The sequence below is a fragment of the Pelmatolapia mariae genome, linkage group LG10_11 (assembly GCF_036321145.2).
Source record: "Pelmatolapia mariae isolate MD_Pm_ZW linkage group LG10_11, Pm_UMD_F_2, whole genome shotgun sequence".
Classification (NCBI taxonomy): domain Eukaryota; kingdom Metazoa; phylum Chordata; class Actinopteri; order Cichliformes; family Cichlidae; genus Pelmatolapia; species Pelmatolapia mariae.
This window is the reverse complement of record NC_086236.1, coordinates 73,328,201-73,351,847: the sequence shown is the minus strand read 5'-3', so window position 1 is coordinate 73,351,847 and position 23,647 is coordinate 73,328,201. Positions and strand designations below refer to the sequence as shown.

Genomic DNA, 23,647 nt, shown 5'->3' with positions numbered 1-23,647 from the left:
AACTCAAAATTAACAATAAGGCGATAACACACAGCCCTGAGAGGCAACAACGGACAGAGGAAAACACAAGGCTGAAATACACAAGGAAGCAACGAGGGAACGAGACACAGGAGCGGGCTTCCAGGTGGGGGTGTGGCTACTTTGAAACAGGAAGCTGTAACTGGTCAGGCTTCCAGGTGGGGGTGTGGCCACTTTGAAACAGGAAGCTGTAACTGGTCAGGCTTGCAGGTGGGGGTGTGGCCACTTTGAAACAGGAAGCTGTAAGTGGTCAGGCTTACAGGTGGGGGTGTGGCCACTTTGAAACAGGAAGCTGTAAGTGGTCAGGCTTACAGGTGGGGGTGTGGCCACTTTGAAACAGGAAGCTGTAACTGGTCAGGCTTGCAGGTGGGGGTGTGGCCACTTTGAAACAGGAAGCTGTAACTGGTCAGGCTTGCAGGTGGGGGTGTGGCCACTTTGAAACAGGAAGCTGTAACTGGTCAGGCTTGCAGGTGGGGGTGTGGCCACTTTGAAACAGGAAGCTGTCAGGTAAGGAGTGACTGACTGGTCTTCTTGACTGAATTTTTAGTACGGCTTGTTGGCCCCGCTGGTTACCGAAGCTTGCTATGAATCCTGAGTGGTTTCTCCATGGCCAGCTTGGTGTTTTGAATCTGCCTTCATCAGCTAATGTCTCCCAGTGTTTGTGCTCAGGTTTGGTGTTCACGTATCGATCGTGTTCCTGTAACTGTGAGGCGTAACACAACCGAGATTTCTGTCGCTTGATACATAGCAGTGACATTTTTTCAATCTACAGTGTAAATGGTTGTAGCTGCATGACTCAGTTCAGGAACTTCAAATAAGATACAAATCTGAAAATATAAAAACACGAAAACGCTCGCTCGCTGTCAATGAAAGTAATGAGGTCATGCTTCAACACCATCAGCAAACATCAGCAGCAGCCTGCCAGAGACTCTACAAAACCACAGAAAGAAGATTATGTAAAAGGTTTTTACTTTTTTTTGTTAGCAGATTATCGTTTATATCTGTGTTATTACAATCTTTTCGCTCTCCATGGACTACGTCAGTGTCTCCTTGGGAAAATGCAGTCAACGTACGCTCAGAGAGAGGCGGGATGAAGGAACCAGCGTCAGAGTTTCTGAGAAACGTTCATGTGACGGGGATTATCAAAGGCCGGATGACACTGGCTCTGGTGATTTCTAAGAATGGTGCAGACACAAGGACATCTTCTCAATCTTTAAATGATTCCAGCACAGTGAAAATCTGGTGACATGCTGCATTTTTCTCTCATTAAAACGTCCCGTGCACACTTGAAGCACCACTGATACAGCTCCTCACTAGGGACGGTGCCATAATGGCATAAACGGTAGTAACCAGACCGAAAAGCAGCGCACATTTCGGTTTTTTCCTGCGATGTCATACACTTTGGATTCTAGCCAATCATTTTACCTTTCCAAGGATAGTAGGCGGGCCCAGGTACGTACGTTCTTTAGAGCAGAGCTACAGATTAAAAATGCCCAAGGCGAAGCGGTCAAAAGTCTGGCTGTACTTCACAGCAAAAGATGCAAACAGCAGCCTGCAACAAGTGCTTTAAGCTGATACTGTGCAAAGGAGGTAACACCTCGGATCTGATGAAACACCTGGTGACGCATAGCGTTTTTTTAAAAGCCGAGAAATGCGCCGTGTTTGATAGCTTGCTGCGAGACCTCACACCGAGCACATCTACTGCGGGTGTGGTGCCTGTTATCGGACCCGGAGTTAGCAACATCCCCCAAAAACCCGAAGAGGAGAGTCCTGGCCCCTAGCCCTGCCAGTGTAGCAGAAATGATGAGGATGATGATGGCAGCAGCAGCCGTTCTTCTCTGCGTGAGTAGCTTAATGTTGTTCATGTGTAATTTACATTGAGTAGGCTAACCACGTTATTACATTAATGCATGTAAGGTGAACTAGCAAACACCGTCGTAGTTACATGCGGCTGTCTTCTTGTTTGATGGCAGATACTCCCTTCATGTTGTATCAACAGAAAAGGCTACTTGGTTATCATTTTGCAGAAAAAAAGAGCCTGCTAAAAATAAAGAGGTTTTTGGACAATATTTGTGTTCTTCATTCTTTAAGCACCGGTTTGAGCACCGTTTAAGCACCGGCACCGTTTCAAAAGTACCGGTTTGGCACCGGTATCTGATAAAACCGAAACAATACCCATCCCTACTCCTAAAACTCCTTCAAATAAAGTTAATGATTAAAATTGCTTACAGACTAATAATATCAAAACACCATCAATCACAGTGGAAAAAAACGATTTAAACTTATTAGAGGCGTAGAGTGACGTCATTGTGACAATCCAATTAAATCTGGCTTACATCCAATGAGGTCGACACAGTCTTTGTTGGTCAAAGACTGACAAAAAGCCTTGTAACTTAGAAACTCCCTTATAAGTGAGGTGTGTATTGCCAACATATAGAAAGTACCATGTAAAGATTTAAATATGTTAGAAGTGATAATGCCTTATAGAGCCAATTAAATCTATGTTTCTTACTGCCATTGTTTGTGTTGACAATATACAATATTCTTAATATCACGCCACTTTGGACCCATAAAATAAACGATCAAGTGTAAATAAAGTGAAATGAGCGTTCAGGCGCGGCCGTCATGGATAACTTGTTTTTATTTGTACGTCCAATGAGTGTTAACAAACCCAACACAGAGGTTAGCATCCAGGTCTACAGCAGGGGGCGCTCAAACACACTAAAGCTCTGAGAACATCGGACAGGAAGGAAACCAGCAAACATCTTCACATCTGTACAAATGTACACTCAGTCTGTCTGTCTGTCCGTCCATCAGCAGGTCACAGTTTGAATCCGAGGGCGTCGATGGAGATCAGGCTTCAGGTGGCGTGTTTTCTTCACCTCTCTATGATTCAAAGTGAAACTTACACAAAGTTTATTACTCTCTGCACTAGTAAGCAAGCTGTTGAGCAGATTCAAGGTTAAAGTTAAACTGGGGTTAAAATGTGCTTTCAAGACTAAACTCACAGTGTGTCATCACTCAAACAAACTCGTCAGTAAGAAAACATGAAGCCAAAGTCCAACGTCACCTCAGACACATTCACTGGGCTTGTAGGAACAAAGTAATATAAAACAGCGCCACCAGCTGGCTGCAGGGGAACATTCACAGAGGAAGAGATACGCTTTACAAAGCAGTGCAAATCAGAGTCTCAATGTGATGGAGGAGAGGGAAATGTACAAAATGAGACAGAGAGAGAGCGCAGTGAAGCAGAGGAGCGCTGCCGTGGTCACCGAGCATGTTTCACATCCCATCAGCGTTCAGTGCCAGGATGACCATATTTAGACGAGAAGGTGGAGCCTAATCAGCAGAAATAAAGGCTGGATACAGAAGATGAACATAAGTTCAGAGTCTGAAAAGTGAACCCAATGTGGAAGCAGTTCCTTCTAATGACCAGCAGGGGGCGGCGAGGGCTGGAATAAGAAGCCTGAAGTCTGAAAGAACTGAGGAAATGAAATCCTATTTGTTATCACTTTTATGATGAATTTATCATTTCACCTGACAGTTTGGGTCGTTATGAACACAGCATGATGTCATTTTTTATGAGAGTTAAAAAGCAGGAGTGTTCAGTTCCCTCGATTTCACAGGGACCAAAAGCTGATGTCACGGTACCTACATCCAACCTCTATGTCCAAGATGGAAGATGGAAGTCTGACCTTTGGAGTGGATGTCTGCCATCAGAGCTTTTAAAGACCTCAATAAATCAAGAATGACTGTGTCACAATGCTGAATTACATTCAGACTTTTATGAACAAGCCTTAATTAGTTTTGAATGCGTGTACTGAACAGCCCTGACACACACTACTTGGTGGACTTTAGTCACATGACAGTAAAGTGCCTTTCTGTAGAATGTGGACTGTTGGATTTCAGGATGTCCAGCGTTTTCCAGCAAGTGTCGTAAGCCAGCAGTCCCCAACCTTTTTTGCGCCACGGACCGGTTTATGCCCGACAATATTTTCACGGACCGGCCTTTAAGGTGTCGCGGATAAACACAACAAAATAAAACTAGTACCGGTACTGAAAAAAAGAAGATTTATTCATAACACACGTGAAAAGACCCAGGAAAAGCGAGTTAACGATAAAAACGATAACAAAATAACGCTGAAAACCGATAAAAACCCTGAAAACCATACATTTCACACCTGAGCCTCAACTCTCGCGGCCCGGTACCAAACGACTCACGGACCGGTACCGGTCCGAGGCCCGGGGGTTGGGGACCGCTGTCGTAAGCAACAAAAGCTACATCTGATGTTTCTGGTTACTATACTTTTAGCAAGAGGTACTCGAACTATAAAGACGTAAAAGTCCTTTTTTACTTTCGACGGTCAGCTGAATTCTATTCATTAACTGCAGTATGCTGCAGATTTCATTGCTTTTTAATGTCCTTTCAGGTTTTCAGACTTTATTTTGGTTGTTTTCTTTTCTGAATTTTCACCCAGCTGCCTGAACAGTGTTTAGAGGAGCTGCAGGTTTTAGCACTTCCACATTAGTTTCAGTTTTAAGCCCTGAAGTTATTTGCCTCCCATCATTTAAAGCGAGTGTTATCCTCATAACTACAGCACTCCTGTGGTAAACTAGCTTCTCTTTAAGGGCTACATTCCTGAATGAATGCATGAATATTTCTCCACAGCATGATGCCGTTCTGTGATAAAAAGCTCTCAGGCGTTTTTGTTCTGAAGATAGAACAGCTGAAACATCACCAAGCACCACGGCCGCCCTCTGCGTCACTCGCAGTCTAAATTAGAGGAATGCATTCATGTTACAAACAAGTATTTTACATAATCTTTCAGTCTTCATGAGCAGGAGCTGATTTCAAACGATCTAGGGTCAGTCAGGAGGTTCTGACTGAATCCACGTTGAAACGAGGCCGAGTGCACTTCCTCCGGGGTCAGGTGCGGTCGTACGATCTGCTGCAGGAGCGGTGGGTGAAAATGATCTGCAGGCAGAGAGCACGCTGCTGTCTGAGAACAACAACTCCCGCAAATGCAACCTCGACTGAGCGTCGGAGCGATTCTTTGCAGCAGTATTCGGTCCTACAGAGGAGTAATCGTTACTTGGATATATTCAGCGTTTCAGTTTATATGTAGTATTTTCATCATATTTTCTATCAGAGCTGAAATTTCTTCCTGTCGTGGTGATGTCACAGATCTCAACTCTTCATTTGGAGTGATTTTTTTTTTCTTTTCAGACGGACATGCAATGAACTGCATGGCAACAACAGCAAGAGGGGGATCTTTTTCTTTTTTCTCACATTTCTTTTTTTTCTTTTAATCATATTTGAGCATTCCTTCCCCCGTCGACACACATCGACAGCCAGAGGAGACACGAGAACAGTCTTAGAGATGGACGTCATGGTTTGTTTACTGGCTGTAAAGAGCTGCAGGATTCTTCTTATACTTTGCAGATGTAGTGGTGGTAGAGAGAGATAATAGAGGGAGAGAGTTTACCTATGATCACAACAGTGTGACTGTGTGTTGTTTTATGTATGTATGTGTGTGTCTGTGTGTGTGTGTGTGTATGTGCTGTACACTGAGTCTTTATTTCCCAGTGGCTTCACTGGTGGAGTCCCAGCCAGTGGGTGGTGTCGGCTGGTTTCTGGCGGTGCTCCTCCCTCAGTACTCGCTCAGGTTGTGCCATTTGGAGATCTGCCGGCGGGGGTTTTCGCACACTTCCCTCCAGTGGGAGGCTCCAGAGGGGGAGGGGCTGTGGAGGCCGAGCAGGAGGCGACCCAGGACCTCGTTCTTGGTGGTCCGGTCGAAGTCGACCACCAGGAACTCCACGGAGATCTCAGGCAGAAGCTCGGGCGGGATGTCGTAGATGAAGGACTCATTGAAGACCGGGTTTAGCGTGCACTTCTTCACGTGGGTCTTCTTCTTGGCGATGCGCTTTCGGCCATAGAAGACGTTCACCTTCACATAGGGGTCTGAGGACAGAAGGAGAACGGTCTAAGATCAAGCTTCGATGTTTGACATATATCCTCTTATATGAATACAAGAAAAAACAACAATTACACAGCAGCTCTATAGGATGTTATTTATCAGGGGGTGTTTGGATATGCTTGGATAGTTTATGAATAAATAAATCAATTCAGAGGGGAGGTTAGGCCGACTCGCTCCATGCTGCATGTTCCAACCAGAACATTGACTGCGCCTCAAAAAACAGAAAAATATCTTCTAAGCAAGTCAGACCGAACGCTGAGCGTCTTCCTGTTCCTGTCCTGCTTTCTACTCACTGGCTGACAGGCCGGTGATGTCCATCTTGGGGAGGTGTCGAGCCTTCAGGACGACCACGCTGAGGCGATGAGACACCGGCTGGTAGGACAGAGACGCCAGCAGCTCTCCACGGCTCTCGCACTAAAATACACAACAGATGGAACAAAGTCAGCGTTGTGTCCGGGTGACTGTATCATCATTATCACAGCTGCTCCTCTACTTTCTTGTTTTCAGGTTTGCTGTGTTTTCTCTGCAGGACAACCACTCGTCCACTGCTTGCATGTTTGACAATCCAACATTAATCTGATAAGAGGCGGAACAACAGCGAGGCTGTCACTGACACAGACTGAGCAGCTGGCTGCCATGGTAACGCAGAGAGCAGACAACAGGGTCAGTTAGTCACGTATGTAACGGGCCAGGACCACTAACAGGAAGCTTTAGCCTCATGTGACTTCTAACTCTCTCATTTAAGATGGAAACACAACCAAAAACAGACTGAACTGTGAACGTGATTTTATATTTTTTAGAAACTGGGAACTTTTTCAGTGCTGATCTGGGATCAGATTAGAAGTCTGATCCATGACTGTGTCAAATACAACTATTATTAGTTTTATTACCGCTGCAGCAGATCCTCGCTCACCTGCATGTTCCTCTTGGTGATCTGCTGGCTCAGGTGGACTCGGCCCGTGCTCGGGTCCACGCCCTTCAGCGGCACCACTGCCTCCCCGATGACATCATCGCGGGCAAAGCGATCAAAGCTGAGGACCAGGAAGTGCAGGGTGAGCTCAGGCAGCGAGCTGTAGGCCACGCCGTAGAAAGTGAAGGTCTCATCAAACAGCGGGTCCAGGGTCTTCCTCAGGACGCGGGTCTTGACGCGGTGCTTCTTCTCGGGGAGGATGGTCATCTTCACGTAGGGGTCTGAACTACCCGCCTGCTCGTCCATGGCGGGGAGGCCCCGGGCGCCGACGATGGTCACTACCAGAGCCTTCTTGGGGAAGTTGTAGTCGACGGTGAGGCTGATGGAGCCCAGGCTGGGCTCGGGCTCGGGCTCTGAGGAGGCGGGGGTAAAGGGGGACGCCGTCTTGCTGCTGGTCTGGCTGCTGCTGGCCGAGCTGCTGTCCAGGCAGCAGTAGTCAGCACGCACCGGTAAAGCCCGCTCCAGCCGACCCTGGCCGTGGGCGGCGTCTGCGCCGGCAGGAGGGACCAGGTGACTCATCTGCAGCTGACCGGGGACGTCCAGGATGTTGTTCTCAGCGTCCACAAGCACCATCCCCCTCCCAGCGGTGCCCGCTGTGGTGCAGCCTCGCTCTCCGTCACGGTCGGAGCGGTCGGCACGCCGGATGCCGCGCACGATCCTTTTGCTGCTGCTGAGGGATTCTGGGTAAATGCTGATCCCCTTTAGCATGTGGATGAACTTGTAGGGCGGATCCTCTGAGTCATAGTAACGGTCCCCGTGCAGCTTGTAGCGCCCAGAGATTCGGAGGTAACGGCGCTGACAGAAGGACCAGAGCAGCACCAGAACCACCACGACCAAAACCAAAACACCAGCCCCCAGGAAGCCCGCCAGCACCGGAGACATGGCTGCGAGAGAGAGAACGACAGGGGAGTGAGTGAGACACAACAGGCTGCGGTTCAGTCAACACACAAACACTCAGTTTAGCCCAGTGTGACACGATTTTTAACCCTGAAGTGTCTGCCATCCACCGCACAGCAGGGTCCAGCCATGACTTTCAGAATAATCCCTCAAATAAGTGCGTGAGTGAAACAACCATCACTGGGAGAACAAACTGCAGTTAGAATCAGGGTCTCTTATAAGGATGACAATTAAAATAATTAAAAACACTAAACTGAGTAAGTAACCAAATATAACCGAACGCTTTGCGTCTGTTTGTGGGCAGAACCAAGATGACTTTTGAATATCGAGTAATCGGATACGAAGTAGTCGTCTTATTAATCAGCAACAGTAAATATTCAAAACAAATTTTAAATGAACTGTTAATTTTTTCCATTTTAGAAATTGCAGTACTTTACATAACATGTGCCAGTGTAACTCTTGTTGTGTGTTTATGTTTATTTTCTCAAATGCAAAAATAATTAAATAATAAAAACAATAATTAAATATAAAATGAGGTATACACAACTGACACTAAAGCAGAAAATAGTCTTTACTCTATATTTTGGAAGGTGTTCTCATATTAATAAGAGGCACTGCCTCGTGTAAGATGTAGATTTACTGTGTCTTCATGTGTGAGTCCTTGTGTGTGTGTCTGTGATTAAGTATATGCGTGTGTGAGATTTAAAGGAGCATGTGATGACTGCAATAGTGTGAGCAGTCATCACAGCACTGTGTAAAACAAATGTTGTGATGGTGTGGATGTTAATAATTAATGTTAATAATAATTCAGTGTTGCACTGACCCATTTGTGTTTTTACTTTATTTACTTATATTTTATAGAAATGTAAATCTGCAGTCTAGTGCACCCCGTGCCCTCCTTTAGACTCTCCCCTGCTCGCTTCAGGTTCACTGACAGGAAGTAAGAAATCTGCCGTCTGACTTCAGCGAGCGGCCCGATTTAAAGCTAAGTCAAGCTACGTTAACAGTTGGTCTGCAGACGCACACTTTTATTTTAACTTCTGTAGTTAGCTAGTTAGTTATTTGGTTTACTCGGTGAATCGCTGCAGTCCTCACAGAGACAGTCAGTGTTTCCCTTCCATATAATCCAAATCTAAGCGGCAGAGGTGGAGATATTCGAGCACTGGGACCACCAGAGGAATAAAGCGCAGATTGTGGCGCAATCCTACAGCAGCTAGGGCAGCACAGTCGGTGACAGCATATTTAAAAACAGTAACACCAGAGTGAAGTCACCACATCGACTCTCCGAGGGTCTCATTAGAAACATCTGAGGACTGGGCGGAGGAAGAGCAGAGAGGCGGAGTTTGTGGAGCTCTTTGTTTGCTGGGTATAAAAGAGTATTGTTGTGAGTCACACGAGGACACACTGATGCTGTGCACACACACACACACACACACACACACACAGTAGCTTTCCCAGAGAAACTGCACTGATGTACTGACTTGGTATTCACTGAATGCTGAAGTAGAATTCAGATTATTACCACTGTGTGCCTCAAACGCTGCGCTACCCGGCAGCTAAAGCAAAACACAGCGAGCTGTAGCTTCCACATGTCGGTGATCAGGCCGGACACAAAGCATCCACAGAGAGAGGACGCGGTTAGTAAATGTCCATCCCAGACAACTAGTGTGAGAAAAACCTTTTCAATTGATCCATTTAGTCACTGGGATTTTTGGAAAGCTGCAGGGAGCTCGTGTTTCTGCCACTTTACGCACTGTTCTCTGAAAGTCCTCATGTCCCAGAATCTCTCCACCCCAGGTGGAGGATGCAAAGTTAGCAGAGTGTACTCCACCTCTCACTGGAAGGCTCCAGCCTCCTAAACACTTTTTCTGGTTTTCCAGCACCTGCCTCAGCTCATTCCTGTTCAGGTTAGGTAGATGTACTTCTCTCCTGAAGAGAAACGTCCACCTGCCGTTCAGAGGAGAGCAGGAGTTACTGCTACTCCACACAGCCTGAAGCGGCCCCGTAGCGCTAGGCTGCCCTTGGCGTGCCCACAGTAGCCAAAACATGAAAAGCAACCTCGCTGAATGAAATAAACACACAACCGCAGAACAAATGCCAAAGAGGGGTGAAAAAACACACAAAAGCAGGAGCAGAACTGAGGTGAAGAACTCCATCAAATCTAAGAAGCTTCATTAGTAAAATCTATTTACTGCAACTTCACCAACATCTGCTATTTTATCTCCATCACAGCTCAGCAGAGCTGCTCCAGAATGAATGACCTACTTTGTTTGGCTCCTATAGGCTTTAAATTGTGATGAGTAACCAATCAGATTCTCCTGCAGGCGGGACACTGCTGCTGCAGACAGAAACAGGCTGCGTCAGAACCACATCAGCGCGTTTCAGTCAGATTAGAAGAAACAACGCTGAATAAAATATGAATAAAACAATAAACTGCTCGTGTTGATGAGGTGAACTATGATCCCTGTGATTAGCCGTGGTTACAGCATTTACAAGTTCACGCAGTCTGTGTGTAAATAGTTTATCTGTGCCTGGTACACTGTGTCACGTCCCTGTTTTCCCTTTGCTGTCAGTGTTTTGACTCATATGTAGGTCTGATGTGTGTTTCTGCTGATGAGGTGAAAAACTGCGGGTTTTGCTGCTAAATTATCAGACGGACACAGAAACGCGTCGCTGCTCAAACTGTAAAAGCTGCAGAGTTAAAGTCCAGAAAATCCTCCTTCCTGTTTGTTGTCGCTTTTCATTCAGACTCCATCAGATGATGTCATGGTTTGGACAGAGCTGAAAGCAGCTGAGCTCGCTGCCTGGCAACTCTGGGACACACACACACACATGTTGGGCATTCATATCTTGTGGGGACATCTAATTGACATAATGCTTTCCCGAGCCACTTACCCTAAACTTAACCATAACCCTGTAACTGTAACCCTGACACTAAAACCACATTTTGAGTCTCAACAATGCCTTCAAACTTGTGGGGACCACGATTTTGGTCCCTATAAGGGCTGTTGGTCCCCTAAAACTTCCAATTTTTAGTCCCCACAAAGATATGAATAAACGCTCATGCTCACACACACACACACACACACACACACACACAGAGCTGTGCTCACACTGAGGAGAAACTCACAGTTTCTGATCTGCTCAGTTTATTCTCAGCAGTTTAAATCATCACTTAATGAGATTTCTCACAGAGTAAACAGCTCATCTGTAACGTCTGTCTGTTCTGACCTTTGTCTCTGCAATGTCACTGACTGATTACACTCGAGTAAAGGAAAAGTGCCCAATAACTGTAATTGATCACATCCAGATATTTGTTGACTGGAGGATACGACAGGAAGTCGGTGCTGCATGAGACGTATTCGTTTGTCTGTCTGATTGTGGAAAGAAACACAATCACAATTTTTCAGGTTTAATTGTGATTATTTAACATATCGATTCATTTAAGTAAATGTAACAAACTTACTGAATATTAAAGATGTGTCTGTATACTTGAACAATACAGATAATAAATAATACAGTGGGAGTTTTTTGGCCCACATGGACACAGAGCGGCGCCCCAGGTGACCTGTATGAAGGGGGAGCCACGGGGAAAGAGAAGGAGAGCTCAAGTTAATTAACAACTAACGGGCACCTCAGCTGTGCAGTGCTGAGACACCCTGCTGACAGCTACAGACAGCTGTCTGCACAGCCGCCCTCAGGCTCCCTGCACACAGCTTTTATGTCTTGTATGTGAGGGGCATCGAGCTCGTTCTAGTTTGTGGGGAACACTGAAAATATCTCTTCATCTTTATTTTAAGGTTGGAGGTGTAACTATATAATAATTTCACTGAACCCCCCCCCAATTTAAACTGATAATGAACAGAATTTAATGTGTAATATCAAACTCGTCAGTGGGATTCAGACATTATGAAAAAATGCAGTAAAGTCCAAAATGTATGGACTCCTAACTCTGCACTCTGCAAAGCCCTTCAGTGGGCCCTGCGACGGCTGTTTGATTAATCTGGATTAAATTTGCTGACTAAAGGTTCTCTCTGAGTCATCAGAGCTCAACTAAACTGTGGTCCAAAATGAACTCTCACTCTGCAGAGAAGCAGAACAAACCATTCGAACGCACAGCTTTGTAGCTTTGCAGCTAAAACGAATGCAGAAGGTGATTGTGTTTACTCTCAATAATTTGTTCACATAATCTTTGGAAGCCACCATTTCTTCACACCAAAAGCTCTTTTCTAATCAGCACCGTCCTGAGCTGATCAATAACCTCAGCTGATCAGTATGTGGATCAACGAGCTCCTGAATAATACAGTGGATTGACTCAGAAGTCTTAACCTCTCATTTTAAAGCACCCTTGTTCTGCTTATTTGCAGCTTCTGTCTGTGAAACAAGATCTTTAGGACAGAACGTCCTGTCACATACTATACTAGCCACTTTATTAGGTACACCCATTCAACTGCTTGGAATTGCAAATATGTCACCAGCCAAACACGCAGGAGCAACTCAGTGCACTTAGGGATGCAGTCAAGACTCTTTGCTGAATGTGGAAGAGTCCACCAGGCACCGCTCCCCTCAAGAACAGGAAGCCGAGGCTACGATCACACAGGTTCACCAAAACTGGACCACAGCAGATCGGTGTGGTGAACTGAAAGGACTGATCCATCCTGACTCAACGGTTCGGCCTGGTGAGGTAGAGGTGTGGTTTGGTTGCACACTTTGGGCTCCTTAACGAAAAAGATCGTTAAAACCCCAAAGCTAACTGAGCACTGTTAGCTGACCTTGTGCGTCTCCTTATTACTACCACAGTGGACCATCTGCTGATGGCTGTTTCCGGCAGCATAACAGACCACGTCACAAACTGCAGATCACCTCAAACTGGTTTCTTTAACATGATGGTGACTCCACTGTACTCAGATGACGTCCACAGTCACAGATCTCAGTCCAGTCGAGCACCTCTGGGATGTGGCGGAGCTGGAGATTCTCATCGTGGACACTGCCGGCAAATCTGCAGCAGTTGTGTGATGATGTCATGTGATCATAGACCAAAATCTCTGCATAATGTTGAATGTGTGGCATGACGACTTAGAGCAGCTCTGAAGGTAAAAGGGAGCCCAACCCAGTGCTAGCAAGGTGTACCTAATAAACTGGCTGATGACTGTGTCTTCTGGGTGGATGTTCAGGTTCAACACAGACAGAGCTCTCCTTTAAACCAGCAAATAACAGAAATCTTCAATATAGAGTTTATCTAAAAATGTCAGAAAACTAGGAGCAATTTTCCACAGAAACACCATCATCCAGTTTTATGATCACACCACAATCAGCCAATCGATTAACTGCATTTATCAGTCAACATATATAACATTTGGTGTAAGTCTGGATCTTCAGCTGATTTGTATTAAAAGGCGCTTCATCGATGACGTAATCGTCGTTTACTTGATTTTTCCTTTCGCTGATCAGCGACACGCGACGATTAAACTGATTTAAAAAGGTTTTTTTGCTCGGAGAGCACAGACATGACGTCACCCATACACACCCCGACGGGCGCGCGCTCACGCACGAGAGCGAGGCAGACCGTGCGTGGGAGCGCCGCGAGAACGCCCTGTTTTTCTTCCCCGCGCGGGCTGCTGTTATTTTTAATTTGTCACCGATGATGTAGAGGCACGCGCGAGGCCTCGTTTAAACCCCACGCACTTTTTTTCCGTGGCAGTGAAATGATGACTTAGAGGACGGTCATCTTTCCCCAACACCATCCACTCAAACATGGCTGCGGTCACAAAATCACCGTGTGAGCTAATTTAACCGGCCTGCCAGCAGGCAGTGGTGCCAGTCACGGGAAAATGACCCGCTCTACCCCTGAAGAATGAAAGGAAAGGCTGGATGTGATGGGCTGTGCGGCCGCGGCCGCTTTATTCACCTGCTGCAGGCATCCGTTAAAGATGTCACAGCATTTGACCCCAGTACACACCACAGCCCAACACAGTGAGGCCATTTAAACACGGTGGATGTGGGTGAGATGGAAAAGATACGAAGACCAAAAGGGCCTGGATCTCACCGTAGGCGGGTCCCAGCTCGCTGATATCCGCCATTTTGTGGATCGGGGCAGGATGCGGTCCTGACCGAGCGGGGAGAAAGAGCGCACAGATGAGAGGACACCGACTGACTACCGCCCGCTTTTACTTCACATCCATAGAGGAGCGACGGACGAGAGGAGAATCACCGAAAACAAGCCGCTGATCCGGGAAAGAAAGCCTTCATACGTCGGCTGACGGAGGTGTCGTCCGCTCGCTGCGTCGGTCTCTATGTCGGTGCTCCGCTCGGTGCGCAGTGATGCTCCCGTTAGGATGCAGGGAGTCTGCGCGGAGGAGCTCGCGATGAGGCTGACCAAAGATTGTCTAATAACAAGATGACTCACCCAAAGCAGGATTCCTGCGCCAACGTGTCTCATTTATTTTTTAATTGTTATGGAATCTTTATTTTTTAAAAGCACAAGGACAAAAAGTGAATTCTAAAAGTACATGTTATCTTTATTTTTCTTTTTACATATAAATATTAACTAGTTAGAAATGTTTAAAATATATATAAATAAAAGGAAAAGTACAGATCTTATAAATCTCATAAAACGTTTTTGCTTGCAAATGCGTTGAATATGTTTGGTGACTTTTTTACTTTTATTTTTGTAAAATCCTTGTTTGAGAAGCTTCTAAAATGAATTCTGTGCTGTGTTGCAGAGATGTCAGCTAACCAGACCTTCCCGTCTTTTATTTATTTATTGCTGACAGAACAGGGTTTCCACATTTTCTTCTTTCATAAAAAAAATAATCACTAGCAAAGAAAATAAATTATAAAATTAAAAGAAAACCACTGGAACAAAAAAGAAACCAAATAACTATCTTCTCCTCAAAAACAAATAAAAAATAAAATAATATATGGTCAACTGACGCGTTAAAAATTACAATGAAACTAATAGAAATAAGTTCTCAACTTCGCACTGGTCTCCGTCTCATTCACACAGATGGATTCTGTTTTCTTTCTACTGACTTTAATTTGTCTTGTCTCTAAGAGCAGACCTCCCCCTCTCCAGGCTCTCCTCCACCTTCTCCCTACTCTCACTGCAGATCACAGTGTCGTCTGCAAACATCACAGTCCACAGAAGCTCCAGCCTGACCTCATCTGTAAGCCTGCTGCAAACAAGAAGAACCCATGTGTCAATAATGTGAATTATAACAGTTCAGCTTAGCAGGAATTAACATTTTCAGGTCTAGTCAGACATAGTTTATTTATCTGAGATGTGAACTGTCTGACCTTGAGCCTACGGAGCTTTGCTTTCCACATGAGACCTCTCAGATGAGCATAATAATAATAATGATAACAATAAATGGTAAATGATTCATATACAGCGCTTTTCTACTCTCCTGGATTACTCAGAGAGATTTATACAACTTTATTCAATTCAGTTTTATTAATAAAGCGCCAAATCACAGTAACAGTCGCCTCAAGGCGCTTTATATTGTAAGGTCGACCCTACAATAATACATACAGAGAAAAACCCAACAATCATATGACCCCCTATGAGCAAGCACTTTGGCGACAGTGGGAAGGAAAACTCCCTTTTAACAGGAAGAAACCTCCGACAGAACCAGGCTCAGGGAGGGGCGGGGCCATCTGCTGTGATTGGTTGGGGTGAAAGAAGGAAGACAGGATAAAGACATGCTGTGGAAGAGAGACAGAGATTAATTTTATAAATTCAGTTAGATATTATGCCCCATAACTTAACTTGGATGATACAGATTTTAAAGTGTGGCAGTACTTGTTGATTATGTGACTACAGAAACAAAAGATCAAAACTAAAATGTAGTAAATTCAAAATGTTTCCATATTCTATATAAAGAAAATGTAAATATCTGTAGTGAAGATTCAAATATATTTACTACATCATATTTAAAGTAAACTAAAAACACAAAAGAGCCTTTTCCTCTATAATCCGTCATTTCTGAGGTCTGAAATTTGTGGTTTCCAGAAATGTGAACAGAGTGAGACATCATCACAACATCCTCATCACTGCGAGGGTCCACTTGGTACTCGCGGGAGCGGAGACCCCGCCCCAGGCTGCGTCATTACAGTGTTAGATAATAAACAGGAAGTGTACTTATATGTCCACAAACAGCTGAAGCAGAATGACAGGAAACAGCTGTACCTGTGTTCTCGGACCAGGTGTGGACCCGGGAACCTGCTGTCCATCTACACCAAGCGTGCAAAAGCAGGAAGGTCACGATGGACCTGTCCCGTCCCAGCAATGACTCTTCTCACTGAGGGCCCGGAAGCGCCTGTGCTCCCTTAAGACCAAAGCAGAGAGAATGAGGAGGAGCTTCTTTAATTTTGTTCTCTGTGTTCTCAAACCTTGTGTTTGTGCCTTTTTATGGATTTAGTCCTGAGCTTGTGTTCTTGTTATTTTTGTTACCACTGACATGCGAGCTGGTTCTCATTAGTTCCCTTTTGTGTTCTTGGCCAGTGATTAAGTTGTAATTTTGAGTTCAAGTCCCGCCTCCCGCGTCCTGCATTTAGGTCCACATCCTGCCTTTCACACTGCTGATCCATGACGTTCAGTGATTAAACTACAACAGGATGCAACAAAAACTCCTTAAGAAACAAATTTGAAACTGCAGAATTAACTGAGTTTAGAAAACTTGCTCGTTGAGTAGGAGCTGATCAGTTTGTATAAGAACCATCACTGCAGTGTTAAATTAGAAAAAAAAAACCTTTGTAATGTAAAATATTTACACCAGAAGAGATAAAAATACAAATTCTTGTCACTGGACACTGTAATAGGTCAACACTGAGACAGTGAAAAACAAACTCTATAGAGCACGAAAACTTCAATTTTCACTTTTGGAGTCTGAAAACACTGACATCTGTAACATTTTTCACTTAAAAATGTTTGGCGGTGCTGCTGCCGTAGGCCCCGGTCTGAATGGGCCTGGACTCCCTTGCCTTGGTGGGTGCCAGAGGACGGGGGTGCCTACTGGGGTCAGCGGGGGAGCTGGCCCTAGGGAGGAGCATCTTGCCCCTCCTTTCTTTTCCTCCCCATCCCCGGCTGCCTCCCTCTTCCCGCTCCACCACACCCACCCACACAGGTAGGGCCTTGGGGTGTGGGTGTGTCACCAGGGTGCAGGGGAGACATCCCCCCCCTCTGTCCCCTTCTGGCCACCTGTGCCTCAATTTTATTCCACAACTTAGACATCCACATTATTCACACTGTCATAACACACACATATATATAGGGCCTTGAGGGTGACCACGTTAACGGCGTCCAGTGAATGGTCTGAGTATTCAACCTTACCTCTGGCACCGGTGCCCACCTCTCAATTTTAAATCCATGTAGACATTGAGGGTTCTCGGGAGGGGCCGTGCTAACACCTGCTGCTCTCCGGCAGCAGCATCATGCCCTCCCCTGTTTTAAATGCACTTTAGAACAACACGCAGCAACACTACACATGAACGGGAGGAGGGAGGTATGGGGTCTTCACACACCCCCGTTCTCTGCCAGCCATCGGGGCGGGGGGCTGGGAGGAGGTGTTGGCTGACAGATTGGCCTCCCTGCTGCTGCGGAGCCTGGGGCGGTCTGCTTGCCTCCACCCCGGGGGGAAAGGGTCACATCTCTTGGGTCTGGGTGCCGTTTCCCCCTCTGGGGGCGAGGGTACCTGGACCCGGGGTATAGAGTATGTTTGGGGAGTGCGATTGTGTGTACATGTGCATATATGTCTATTCCTACGTTGGATGAGTGCTGAGTGTTTGTATATGTGTGCATGAGGGTGGGAATGCATGTTTGTGTCTGCGTGTGCCTGCTTGTCTGTGTCTATATGTCAGGTCAGGTCTTAGACTCCACCTCCCTGGGAACACCCAGGCCCTCCAAAGTGTGGAGGCCTATCTCCCCTCACCACACTCCCTGCCGGTAACTGATGCACTCAGGGGTCGGTGCATTGGTGGTTCTTGGTGTCCGGGGCTGGGCGCTCAGGTATACACCAGCTCACTCCCGGTGGCTACTTGGCGGGGCCTGGTGCCTGTCGCTCGGTCAGGCCTCTTCCGGGGCAAAGGGGGCCCTCGAACCTCCGGCCTCGGGGCCTGCAGCTCGGTTCACTCTGGCACAGCTGGCTGCCGGCAGAGCCGGCGGGCGCGCCAGTGCAGCCCCCTCTGGCTTCTGCTCCGTGGCTACTGGGTGACCCCTCGTCTGGGGATCTCCTCAGCCCTTCCCAGGAGGGTGGCACGGATGCCCCTCCGGTGGTACTCCTTGGGCTCTCGCACTCTGGGGCCTCTGGATGTCTGGAGCCTGGATCTCCTCCATGCCTGCTTCATGCCCTGGGGGACGGGGCTATGGCCCTCTACACCCTCTAGCAGACCGTTACATGGGGAAACCTTCTGTATACAAGCGCGCTGATCCACACAGGTGTGCACACGGGTGTTCACTGTTCGTAGACATAAACTACACCTTTCTTAGCTGCTACTTCAAAGCACATTGTGCGCTGTCTGTCCTGCGTGCTGCACAACAACATTCAGTATTTAGTATTTATTGCTGTTTACACTTAGCTAGATTAACATGATGGTGTTGTGTTTAGTATGTTACTTTGTTTTTTTTTGCTTTGTTTTTTTTTTGCTTGTTTTCTCTTCTTTTTCTCTCAACAGGTGATCCAGGAGATTTTTTTTCTCTCTTTGTCTTTGTAAGTGCCCTTTCTCACTGTCCCTCTTCCCTTCTGTTTTTCTTTTCCTTCCTCTCTTTCTTTCTCCCTTTCCTATCCCCCAATCATGTCTGTCCCATCTGTAACAACTGAAAATAAAATAAATAATAACAACAAAAGTTGATCAAATGGACCAATATGGCAATGCCATGATGATCCATTTGGCAAAATAAATCCATTTGGTATCCTTGTTGGTCTTCAGACAACAATTCTGACGGCTAAAGAACCAAATGGGACAGACAAAAAAAAAAAAAAAAAAAAAAATGTTTGTACGAGTTACTAAGAGTAGCTGGTTTGTTCACTTCTGCATTTCTGAAAATAAACTGAGAGAATTCACAAGTTCATTTTTGATGTAAGAAGCAGTTTTCTGCTAAATTAAATTGACGTCAGCATGTTGTTGCAAGAAAAGAAGAGACTGCATTCAGCTGATCCTGCTGATTTATATACGAGTATAACAGCTGTTTGATGCGACTGAGCCACGGTTCAGTAAAAACAGTCCCTACATTTAGCTCAGCTCGCTTCTTTCAGTGGCAGAGCTCCAGGCCGCTTTTTGAACTGGTCAAACTGGTTTCTCCATGCCAACAAAATGGCTTTTATAGAGGTGTGGACGTGTTGGGTCATCTGCATCTGAGAGATTTCAGCAGAGGTGACAAAAGTACAGACATTCTTTACTTAAGTTGAAATACAGAAGTACAGATACTCCGTCCAGCCATTCTCTATCCTTCTCAGAGTCGCAGAGGGGCGGGAGCCTATCAGAGCTGTCATAGGGCGAGAGGCGGGGTACACCCTGGACAGGTCTCCAGTCTGTCGCAGGGCTAACACACAGGGACAGACAACCAGTTGCATTCACATTCACACCTTTGGGCAATTTAGAGTTTCCAAGGAACCTAACCTTTCCCCGAACCTCAGTCTTTGGACTGTGGGAGGAAGCCGGAGAACCTGCAGAGAACCCACACAAACACCACTCAGAAAGACTGATGGTGGAACTGAACTCAGGACTGTCTTGCTGTGAGGCAACAGTGTCACCGTGCTGTACACATACTCTTTTTAAAAAATACTGATTCAACTTCGTTACTTAAGTAAAACTAAAGAAGTACAGGCTCTGAAATGTGCTCAAAGTAAGAAAGTAAAAAGTAGCTCTTTGGAGGACCAAACTTGAACCCTGTGCTCTATTAATGTACTAATATAAAATAATATTAGTACATGGGAGTAAAAGCTTTATTTCAATCCAAGTGTTTAATTCAAATGAAGGTACCTCGAATCAGTGAAGCAGAACATGAGCATCTAAACAGGAAAATGAGCAGAGTCAGGGGTTAAAGTGGATTCAGCAGGTGTGGAAATCCTAAAAATGGCTGTCGTGGCTCAGTGTGGGAAAAGAATCATAACTCACAATAATAATTTCAGGCTCTTTACACTTGAATTCAACAGATGTGAGCAGATGTTTCATGAGTTGCCCTCTACACTGACAGTACACAGTTTGTGCTGGGTTTTCTAGATGCTTTTAAAGTTGGTATGAAGGAGGAGTTCAGTTAATGAATCTCAGCATCATCGGCTAAAATTCACATGAGTCTCTGTTACACTTGATGTAAGCTAACTGTGAGCATGAAACCACTGTGCAGCAGCCACACACTGTTCTTTACTCAAACCCATCACAGTGCAGCAAACTAACCTGATTATCCTGCATTAACCTGTTTTTCAGGTTAATGCAGCAGCTGGACCTTTAGCTGCAGCACACTGTGACACAAACTGCACACAGACAGTTTGTGTGTTTGCCGATGTTTGCTGAGCCAATAGAAACACTGCGTTTCAAATTACCTGGCACTTAAAAACGTTACTCCCTTTATGCTTGCTTCTCTTTAGTAGCGCTAGCCAGAAGCTGAAGTACCGCAACTTACAACGTCCCACGTTTACGCCCTGACTTTTTGCACGTTTTATGCCACATTAATACACAAACAGGATTTCATCTCATGTGTTTCTGTTTAGGCTCAAATCATTTGGATGTTTGGAGGCTCGCGGTGACAAAATTATAACTCCCCCCAAATGTGTTAAAGCAAAAGTAACGAGAGTAGAAAGTATAAATATTTGTTTGGAAATGTAGGGAGGGAAAGTAAAAAGTACTCGCACAGATACCTGAAAGTTGTAGTTACTTTTCCACGTCTGCTTATTACAAGACTGACTTTCAGGCACTGAACGTTTCAAAGTGTTAACATCTTTCAACACGAAACGTAATCAGATTACCATCAGGCGCTCTGCAGCTGCATTTTACCTGTTTCAGGTGCAGCAGGAGGGGGAGGAGTCAGTGATAACCTCGGGGTATGTTGAGGAAAAACTGCCAGCGAGCAGGTTTAACACACAGAGTAACTGACTCTGAGTTTTGTTGTTTCTGGAGCAGAGAACCTGGAGCCTCCTCGATCTCAGGATTAACAAACTCTGATTTTTAATTGAACCCGAGCGTCCCGAGAGCTTTCTGAGGAGGGCCAGTGAGGTTTGTGTGTTTGCTCTTTGGTTTCCTGATCATGTCCTGTGTCTGTGTCTGGACATGAACATAATTGCTGTGTTCTTTGTGTCCACAGGCTTACAAACGCAGAAATGAGACAGGCTCATTTTAAAAGGCCTTTCCTAACAATGTGGACGAAATGAACTCTATGCGCTATTTCATATTTGGGACTATGTGTTTGTGGAAAACATATTTTGGATGACACAGATCTTAGTTTCAGCACGTTGTAGTTTGATAACCAGCTTCTCCATTTTGGGCAGTACAAAGATCCTCCCTGATAATGTAACCTTCACGTCATAGTTTGGCTTCTTTCTCTTCTTCTTCGTGCAGGTTTGCAGCCACCATCATGTCAGAGTCCGGACGAAATGCAGACGATGCGAGGGCCGCCTTTCAGTCCTGCAAAAGTTCTGACCCGTCAGCTGTCTGTCTGATCACTTCACTGGGAATCCTGAAAAAGCTCTGGTTCTGGATGTCGCCTGCGGGTCCGGATGGGTTGCTAGACTGGTGAGAGCAGTTTCCTTCCAGCATTACGAGCCTTGGTCTAAGGTGACATCCCAACCCCCCCACTGAGCCTCAGCACTGTTTAAAAAAACAAAAAACAACAACAACTTTTTTAGACAAAAAACAGCTTGAAAAAGAAGAATAATGAACCTGGTGTGACCGGTTCAGTACACAGCTAGAAAGTGTTTGTTACAATTACCATTTGGACTTTTAGTAAAAATGTTTGTTTCTAACCTGCTTAAAGGCTTTAGCAAAATCATAATCACAGCATCATGACCTGAATGTATTTAATGGCAGTCTAAGGAACTTGGAAAGAAAAGCGTCTGGACTTCTTTAAGTTTCTTGAAGACCTTCTTCAGAAGCTTCTTCAGGTGGATGCAGTTGGTGGAGAGTCCCAGATTTAAGCCCTATGGGAGTGTCCCCGAGAGGGTCACGAGCCCCCTATTGATCCTCTACCTAATCACACGAGCCGAGTTGTGGTGTGGGTCACATTCAGCAGAGGCCTTAAACCTCTAACATTACAGGAATGTGTGGAGCGAGAGCTGCAGCTGACAGAGGTCCAACCAGCACAAACATTGGTTGTTTCTTGTGTATTTAGATGTTCGAGCTGGGCTTCAGGCACTTTGTGGGAGTGGACGGCAGCGAGGGCATGCTGGAGAAAGCTGAAAAGACCGGCCTCTATCAGGACCTCAAACTGGTCTTACTGGGTCCACAACCGCTACCTGTACAGACTGGTGTGACACACACCTGCCACACATTCATTAATATGTCCCTGGTTTTCTCGTGCTAACTGAAGGGATTTCTCTCTTGGTTCCAGATGTGTTTGATGTGGTGACCATTGTTGGTGCTCTGGATGCTGGTTTTGTTCCAGTCAGTGCTGTCAGGGAGCTGTGCCGGGCCGCCAAACCAGGTAACTTTAGCATTTAGCTGAAGGATGTGCATTGTGCAGTCTGACATCAGCAGCATGGTGGTGCAGCCATAAGCACTTGTGCCACACATCAAGCACGTTCTGAGTAATCAGCTAACATCAGAATAAAAGCCTTATTGTTTAATAGAATTCAAAGTGAATTGTTCTCCTCATTTGTCAGAAGAAAATTATGTTTTGATCAGTTACATGAAATGTATTCTTTTTATAATTAAGCACATGTCTATGTGACTTTTCACCTAGTAACTTGTGTGATGAACTTATGTAGATACTAAGCGCTTCCTGTTGTTCTGAACATTTAGATGTAGAAAAGGGAAAGTCCCGCTACTGGAGTGATGATGTTATCTTTGTAACACCACACACACACACACACACACACACAGATCAATTTTGTATAAATAAAGAACGCAGACGGTGACAAAGCGCGAGTCCATGAGTGTCTCCTGTGCGAGCGCTCTGTGACCGTCCTCGCGAGTAAAGAACTGCAGTGTGCTAGTGTTTTCTAACTCAGACGTCTCAGCTGAAGAACGGCAGGGTGATTTAAAGAAATCCCCTGTCATCATTAAAACGTTTATTTCTGTAGCTGTGATCTGAGTGATTTGTGCGCTGTGTTCAGGAGGCTTTGTCTGTATGGTGAGAGGGAACCACAGAGGAGCACCGGCAGCGAGTTACAAGAAGGACCTGGAGACAGAGCTGCAACGGATGGAGGAGGAGGGACTGTGGAGTCGAGGAGCAATCCAGGAGGTGGACAGATACATGGAAGACCCGCATCTGAAAATCGAGAGAGATGGAAAGACCGAGCAGGAGGTTGCCTACATCAGCGGGAATGTTTATTTCTACAAGAAATCAGTCAGTCCATAGGGGCATGTGGTGCAGCTGAGTGGGAGGGGGGGAGCAGTGGGTTCAGGGTGTGCTGCCGGGGGAGGCTGACCCACACAACGCAGCTGTTCTCAACCACCTGGTAGGATGCCGAGTCCTGACGGGAGAGCTGTGTGGATCTGAAGGAGGCAGGTGGCTCTCACATCATCTGCAGTTCTGCTGGTCAGTGACATCATCACGGATGACTTTTTAAAATCTTTTTTTGAACTGTATCAATCTAAATATGAGACATCAGGTTCGATGAAGTGGGCATCGTCT

The 23,647-nt window shown here is 45.8% G+C and overlaps 2 protein-coding genes across 2 annotated transcripts; one reads left to right on the top strand and one right to left on the bottom strand.

The window, feature by feature from the left end:
• The first annotated feature begins 784 nt into the window (after positions 1-784).
• Positions 785-23,426, top strand: LOC134635885 (methyltransferase-like protein 27). Its single transcript, XM_063485527.1, has 5 exons — positions 785-1,860; positions 21,415-21,588; positions 22,184-22,319; positions 22,403-22,495; positions 23,127-23,426. The coding sequence occupies exons 3-5, from the start codon at positions 22,184-22,186 to the stop codon at positions 23,369-23,371; spliced, it is 474 nt and encodes a 157-aa protein (XP_063341597.1). The 5' UTR covers positions 785-1,860; positions 21,415-21,588; the 3' UTR covers positions 23,372-23,426.
• On the bottom strand, positions 2,642-14,205 carry syt11b (synaptotagmin XIb). The gene is made up of 4 exons (XM_063485526.1): positions 13,910-14,205; positions 6,910-7,850; positions 6,290-6,410; positions 2,642-5,980 (listed from the first exon to the last, which is right to left on the bottom strand). The coding sequence occupies exons 1-4, from the start codon at positions 13,941-13,943 to the stop codon at positions 5,670-5,672; spliced, it is 1,407 nt and encodes a 468-aa protein (XP_063341596.1). The 5' UTR covers positions 13,944-14,205; the 3' UTR covers positions 2,642-5,669.
• Positions 23,427-23,647: the final 221 nt, after the last annotated feature.

What these genes read in the sequence shown, in the direction of transcription:
- syt11b (XM_063485526.1), bottom strand. Translation starts at nt 13,943, where the DNA reads ATGGCGGATATCAGCGAGCTGGGACCCGCCTACG. An exon ending in CGAGCTGGGACCCGCCTACG is followed by an intron (nt 7,851 to 13,909) that starts GTGAGATCCAGG and finishes TCTCTCTCGCAG; the next exon opens with CCATGTCTCCGGTGCTGGCG. An exon ending in CATCACCGGCCTGTCAGCCA is followed by an intron (nt 5,981 to 6,289) that starts GTGAGTAGAAAG and finishes TTCTGTCCTCAG; the next exon opens with ACCCCTATGTGAAGGTGAAC.
- LOC134635885 (XM_063485527.1), top strand. Translation starts at nt 22,184, where the DNA reads ATGTTCGAGCTGGGCTTCAGGCACTTTGTGGGAGTGGACGGCAGCGAG. An exon ending in ACCGCTACCTGTACAGACTG is followed by an intron (nt 22,320 to 22,402) that starts GTGTGACACACA and finishes TCTTGGTTCCAG; the next exon opens with ATGTGTTTGATGTGGTGACC. An exon ending in GTGCCGGGCCGCCAAACCAG is followed by an intron (nt 22,496 to 23,126) that starts GTAACTTTAGCA and finishes CGCTGTGTTCAG; the next exon opens with GAGGCTTTGTCTGTATGGTG.